Source organism: Symphodus melops (genome assembly GCF_947650265.1).
Source record: "Symphodus melops genome assembly, contig: SUPER_20_unloc_7, whole genome shotgun sequence".
NCBI lineage: Eukaryota > Metazoa > Chordata > Actinopteri > Labriformes > Labridae > Symphodus > Symphodus melops.
The window spans coordinates 5,657-12,500 of NW_027636781.1; the positions used below are offsets into that span (position 1 = coordinate 5,657).

Consider the following 6,844-nt stretch of genomic DNA (forward strand, 5'->3'; position numbering starts at 1 on the left):
GTGCAGACCAAACACGCACGAACGCTGCTTTAAAAACAAGATGCTGACAGCTTCAACCTTTCATTATGGAGGGAACTGTCTGCATCAGGGGGCGTGTCCAGAGGGCGTGTCCAGAGGGCGTGTCCAGAGGGCGTGTCCAGGGGGGGCTGTCCAGGGAGCGTGTGCCAAGACAAGGCAAAATCCAAATGTACGATTGGCTATTTATCTAATTCAAGGCGGGGTTTAAATCTGAATCACTCCATGTGATCGATGCTGCACAAACTAAATCTCTTAAAGTCGGAGGACAGAACAAACCGATCGCTGGTCGGACAGATGTGTCGATTATGGCTGCTGTGTTTGTTCCGGTTCAGATCAACACATTCTGATGGTCAAAATAATCGATCAGTCAGTTTATAAGAAGCTTAAATAAACTCCATACTTACGGTGTAATTGTAACCGTCCACCGTCACCGGCTGCCCGTCCTCGGAGTAATACGTCTCTGTGAAGTCTGGACCCAAGAGCTCGCTGGAAAACAAGAACAGAGAGGAAGGTTATTGGACGACTCCGCAGAAGAAGGTCGAGAGAGGAAACACTTCCTGTCCACTAATCACTGTCCTCCCTCGTCTCGCTCAACTCGAGGCGTCCCTGACGACCTCCGGCAGGGACGTCCTCTTTATACAACTCACTCTTCAGGACGATCTCACCGCCAACCACCAAAGGTCATCGTATAAACAAACTCACAGGTCGAGGTTTTACTACAGAGCAGGTGAGAGGACTCAACCTGCAGCACGTCCTCTGCATGAGGACGTGAGACAGACGCTCACAGTGTGTCTGCTGACTGAGACTTCTGCTTTGAAGAATAAGTGCCACGTCAGACAAAGCTTCAATCATATTCATAGCTTCTCTGTTTGCTGACGTCTCCGTACCATTTTCTTGATATTGCTAAAGCTTGATTGCAGAAAGCATAATCTCCTCCAAATGAAATGTTGGATCAGCAGGAGCGCGCTCTTTCATGTTGATGGAGTCGAGGAACGAGACGGGAGGAAAAGATCCAAACGGTGCTTTCACTCTGATTGGATCAAATCTCATGCAAATTCTGATCTGCTGCGTGCAAACTCTCTTTGTCTGCACTTCTGTTGTGATTCGCCGAGAGCTCAGTTTGCAGACGGGAACAAAAGACGAGAAGCTTCCTCCAGTTTAATGCACACGCCAACAACTCAAGTTTTCCTTCATCAGTGGAGCCCAAAGAATGAAGAAGTGAGGCCGGGACAGGAGATTTATTTAAGTTTGATCCTGAAACAACAGCAGAAATAAGCCTACATGAAAGGACCAATCAGAGAGCTGCTCTCTTCCTGTGTGATCATGAAGGAAACCTGCTGTGTTGAAGCTTCTCTGACAACAATGCAGCAGCCAGTATGTCCTCCTTCTAACTTTAGATTCTGCTCCTGAATGCTCTGGATCTGATTGGACCAGAGAAGGTAGGCGGGGCTTTGAAGGCCATTTTGGACGCCCCTGGGTTTGGCAGATATGAGAGCAGTTATCAGGTGAACAGGTGTTGCAGCGATGGAAGCGGGCAGTGGAACTGCTTCAGATAGAAGTGATTGTACCCGAGCTAAAAAGCCTCTGCATGTTTCTAATAAGCTCCAGCAGCAGAAAGCTGCTCAAACTAGGATCAATGTTGGAGATGAAACATGGAGAGAGGTTAGAACGCAGAAAGCTTTACAGGCCCATGCAGAGCTGGCTAAACACTGAAGCTACAGTGTCCACCACATGCAGAGCTGGCTAAACACTGAAGCTACAGTGTCCACCACATGCAGAGCTGGCTAAACACTGAAGCTACAGTGTCCACCACATGCAGAGCTGGCTAAACACTGAAGCTACAGTGTCCACCACATGTAGAGCTGGCTAAACACTGAAGCTACAGTGTCCACCACATGCAGAGCTGGCTAAACACTGAAGCTACAGTGTCCACCACATGCAGAGCCGGCTAAACACTGAAGCTACAGTGTCCACCACATGCAGAGCCGGCTAAACACTGAAGCTACAGTGTCCACCACATGCTGACCTGTGTGAGAGGAGGGGGGGAGGCAGCTCTCTGTGATGATTAGAGTTTAGACTGCAGTACTCATTTTAAACACTAGGGGGCAGAGTTACAGGTTACTTATTGGACACTACAGAATAAAGCTCACTGGTCTGGACGGCTGTGAGTCGTGACAGATTACCAAATAAATATGATAAAATCAGATGAGTCACTTTAAGATATGATCAGAAATAATTAGAATCTTAAACCGAAGAGCCTCCCGCCATGTTTTCTCAAAGACCTGAAGAAAAATGATTGTTTGGTGAATTTTATAAGGTCACCTTGTAACAAAAGAGTTTGGCTCCTTTTCAACCAGAGAGAGGAGAAAATGTGACATCCGTCATGTCCAGAAGGACGAAAGGAGAGTCAAAATGTCGGGACGTCCCTGAACAGACGTGACGGAGCAGAGGTACCGCAAGGACACGGGCGCCGGCTCTGTGTGCGGCTGAATATCTGACCAACCAGGAGGCCGTCTCTGGCTGCAGATCCCGGAGCAAAATGGATGACGGACATGAAAAGAGGAGCCCAATCTCCATTTGGTCCCGGGGGCCCGATTGTATTATTCATGGAGGGGGATCGTAAAGGAACATAATCCAGCTTTCTCAGCCCTTTAACTGCAGACAGTTTGCTCTGAGAGCGTCGGTCGTGGCAGTCCTGGAAAGATAATTTGTTTTCACAGACTGAGAGTCCGTCTTCTTCTGTATTTACACAGAGCTTTCAGGAAGAGCTGATTGCTTTTCTCCGCAGGTGTCCTTCAAAGTGGACGTATCATGGAGACACAAAGATGGCTCTGAAATGTCTCCAAAGGCCTAATCGACGTCTGATTAACAGAAGCCGTGAAATGAAATGTCGAATTCGTTCTCGGCACCACTTAAGGAGAGGAGAGGTGGAGAAGGTCAACGAGGCGATCGATCGATAAACTGATTTTAAGGAAACAATAAAGCATCAACTTCGAGTCCGTCGTCTTAAAAGGATCTGACGCACCGAGCGGGTCCAACGACGGCCAACCAGCACGTTCATCCTGCACTCCAGGGAGGCAGCGTGGATCCTACAGCGGCGTGCTCGGGGACTTTACTGCACCTGAGAGCTGAAGATAAATGAAACCTCCCATCAGCCAATCAGAGAGCTTCCTCCTCTCACAAGCGACGCTGACCTAAATATGGCCGACGGGTTTGGAGAGAGCGGACCACTCGCCGACGGCCTTTAATATGTACGGTCGGAGGTTCGATCCCAGGTTTTACAGCTACATGACATATTGTGTAATATAGCATCTTGCTACATTTTTTTAGTGTATTGTTGGTCTCTGAAGTGGTCCTGAATTTCCCTCGGGATCAATAAAGTATCTATCTATCTATCTATCTATCTATCTATCTATCTATCTATCTATCTATCTATCTATCTATCTATCTATCTATCTATCTCCCTTTAAGGGTTGGGTGGGAAAAAATGCTTAAAAGAAAATTGTAAACAGAAATTGTAACTGTAAAATCGAGGACCACTACCTCGGTATGTTATCTTGAGAAATAATAATAATAATAATAAAAAAAAGCAGCCTCATGTGGTTGATTTTATATTTTGTGCTGCGGCGTCCTCGTCCAGCTCGCTCGTTAAAAAAGAGCCGCTGGATGTGGAAGAACTCGTCAACGTCTCTGATACTGAATCATTGCACAAACACACCCAGCCGTTTCCTGTCCCTCTGAGCTTCAGCTCACACACACACACACACACACACACACACACACACACACACAGACACACACACACCAGGGTCAAACCGCTGCAATACTCTAAAAGTAATGGCGTCTCTATGAGGACGAGGGAGAGCAGACGGCTGCATGGAGTGTGGATGAAATTCAGTCTAATGAGCCGGCGAGGATAAACAGCAGGACAGTGTGTGTGTGTGTGTGTGTGTGTGTGTGTGTACCCATTGTCTTCCCTCCTCTTAGTTTTCATCATTCAGCTCCTTTATAAGCTTCAGGAGAGGATGAGTGGATGGAGGCTGCTCAGATGTCGTGTAGACTTCCTCTAAATTGGGATCAGCTCATGAAAGCTGTGAGCTGGAGGAAGTCTCCAGAATGAGAGTCTGTCCTGCAGAGCAGCCACACTCAACCTGACAGTGTCTCTTTACACACTCGGATAAAAACACGTGATAAACATGCAGAGTTCTTTCCTGCAGGTGTTTACTGCTCTTCTTTTCGAACAGGATGGGTGGATCACCACAAACCGCAGAGTCAACAACATCTACTCATAGAGCTCGCCCGCTCCTCTGACACACGGCTCAGAGCGAGCTAACACGCCGTCCCTGCTCTGTGAGAGGGTTTTCATCTCCTGAGACCTGCAGGGACCAGCAGGAAACACAGTGGGTCCAGCATCTGCATGAAGCAGAGCGCCACACGCTGCATGTTAAATGTAAACAGTGCTCGAGGCGGAGCGGCTCTCAGACCAGGAGCGCTAGCTGTGAATGTAGCTCCGCGAGCTGCTCAGAAAGCAGAACTTCTCGCCTGAAGCTCCATAAAGCAGGAGTGTTCAACAGGTGGGCCGCATCGCAAAGTCGCTGTCAGAGGGTCAAACACATGTTCCTACAAGTGTTCATATTCTAACTCAGTGGACTCCTCTCACTGCGTCTTCCCCTCACTGCGTCTTCCCCTCACTGCGTCTTCCTCTCACTGCGTCTTCCTCTCACTGCGTCGTCCCCTCACTGCGTCTTCCTCTCACTGCGTCGTCCTCTCACTGCGTAGTCCCCTCACTGCGTCGTCCCCTCGGTGCGTCTTCCCCTCGGTGCGTCTTCCCCTCGGTGCGTCTTCCTCTCACTGCGTCTTCCTCTCACTGCGTCTTCATTTCACTGCGTCTTCCTCTCACTGCGTCGTCCTCTCACTGCGTCGTCCCCTCACTGCGTCTTCCCCTCAGTGCGTCTTCCTCTCACTGCATCTTCATTTCACTGCGTCGTCCCCTCACTGCGTCTTCCTCTCACTGCGTCTTCCTCTCACTGCGTCTTCCTCTCACTGCATCTTCCTCTCACTGCGTCGTCCCCTCACTGCGTCTTCCTCTCACTGCGTCTTCCTCTCACTGAATCTTCCCCTCACTGCGTCTTCCTCTCACTGCGTCTTCCTCTCACTGCGTCTTCATTTCACTGCGTCGTCCCCTCACTGCGTCTTCCTCTCACTGCGTCTTCCTCTCACTGCGTCTTCCTCTCACTGCGTCGTCCCCTCACTGCGTCTTCCTCTCACTGAATCTTCCCCTCACTGCGTCTTCCCCTCACTGCGTCTTCCTCTCACTGCGTCTTCCTCTCACTGCGTCTTCATTTCACTGCGTCGTCCCCTCACTGCGTCTTCCTCTCACTGCGTCTTCCTCTCACTGCGTCGTCCCCTCACTGCGTCTTCCCCTCACTGCGTCTTCCCCTCACTGCGTCTTCCTATCAGTGTGTCTTCCCCTCACTGCGTCGTCCTCTCACTGCGTCTTCATTTCACTGCGTTGTCCCCTCACTGCGTCTTCCTCTCACTGCGTCTTCCTCTCACTGCGTCGTCCCCTCACTGCGTCTTCCTCTCACTGCGTCGTCCCCTCACTGCGTCGTCCCCTCCCTGCGTCGTCCCCTCACTGCGTCTTCCTCTCACTGCGTCTTCCTCTCACTGCGTCTTCCTCTCACTGCGTTGTCCCCTCACTGCGTCTTCCTCTCACTGCGTCTTCCTCTCACTGCGTCGTCCCCTCACTGCGTCTTCCTCTCACTGCGTCGTCCCCTCAGTGCGACTTCCTCTCACTGCGTCTTCCCCTCAGTGCGTCTTCCTCTCATTGCGTCTTCCTCTCAGTGCGTCTTCCTCTCACTGCGTCTTCCTCTCACTGCGTCGTCCCCTCACTGCGTCTTCCTCTCACTGCGTCGTCCCCTCAGTGCGACTTCCTCTCACTGCGTCTTCCCCTCAGTGCGTCTTCCTCTCATTGCGTCTTCCTCTCAGTGCGTCTTCCTCTCACTGCGTCGTCCCCTCACTGCGTCTTCCCCTCACTGCGTCTTCCTATCAGTGTGTCTTCCCCTCACTGCGTCTTCCCCTCACTGCGTCTTCCTATCAGTGTGTCTTCCCCTCACTGCGTCTTCCTCTCACTGCGTCGTCCCCTCACTGCGTCTTCCCCTCACTGCGTCTTCCTATCAGTGTGTCTTCCCCTCACTGCGTCTTCCCCTCACTGCGTCTTCCCATCAGTGCGTCTTCCTATCACTGCGTCTTCCTCTCACTGCGTCTTCCTCTCACTGCGTCTTCATTTCACTGCATCTTCATTTCACTGCGTCGTCCTCTCACTGCGTCTTCATTTCACTGCGTCGTCCTCTCACCGCGTCTTCATTTCACTGCGTCGTCCTCTCACTGCGTCTTCATTTCACTGCGTCTACCCCTCACTGCGTCGTCCTCTCACTGCGTCTTCCCCTCACTGTGTCTCACTGCGTCTTCCTGTCACTGCGTCTCACTGCGTCTCACTGCGTCGCCCTCCAGCTGTTCGCTGCTTCCCTCGGTGATATGGCTGTTTTAATTCTCCATGATGAACCTTTGATTTGAGCGAACCTGATCATAACGTTTCACTGAGTTTAATAAAGAAAAACAAGACGTCCTCCTCAAGCTCGAACTACTCAGACCTGCTCATGGATATGTGTGCTTCACTCAGGGACCAATCACAGGAGACCGTCTGTGCCTGAGCACGCTTAACCTCTGAAGGACATGACATAGGAGAGGTCACCGAGCTCGTCCTGGAGCAGAGTGAGCAAAGGTCAGAACGCTGCGTGAACACGCTGCAGATCAACAGGATCTA

General features: G+C 50.8%; 1 protein-coding gene across 1 annotated transcript in view; it reads right to left on the reverse strand.

Moving 5' to 3' along the window:
* Window positions 1-381: 381 nt before the first annotated feature.
* Window positions 382-6,844, reverse strand: part of LOC306842020 (disintegrin and metalloproteinase domain-containing protein 33-like) — a 42,904-nt gene continuing 36,441 nt past the window's right edge. The window contains exon 3 of the mRNA XM_079373416.1: window positions 382-504. Coding sequence (XP_079229542.1) covers window positions 402-504 — 103 coding nt within the window. The 3' untranslated portion in view covers window positions 382-401. The remainder of the gene's footprint in view (window positions 505-6,844) is intronic.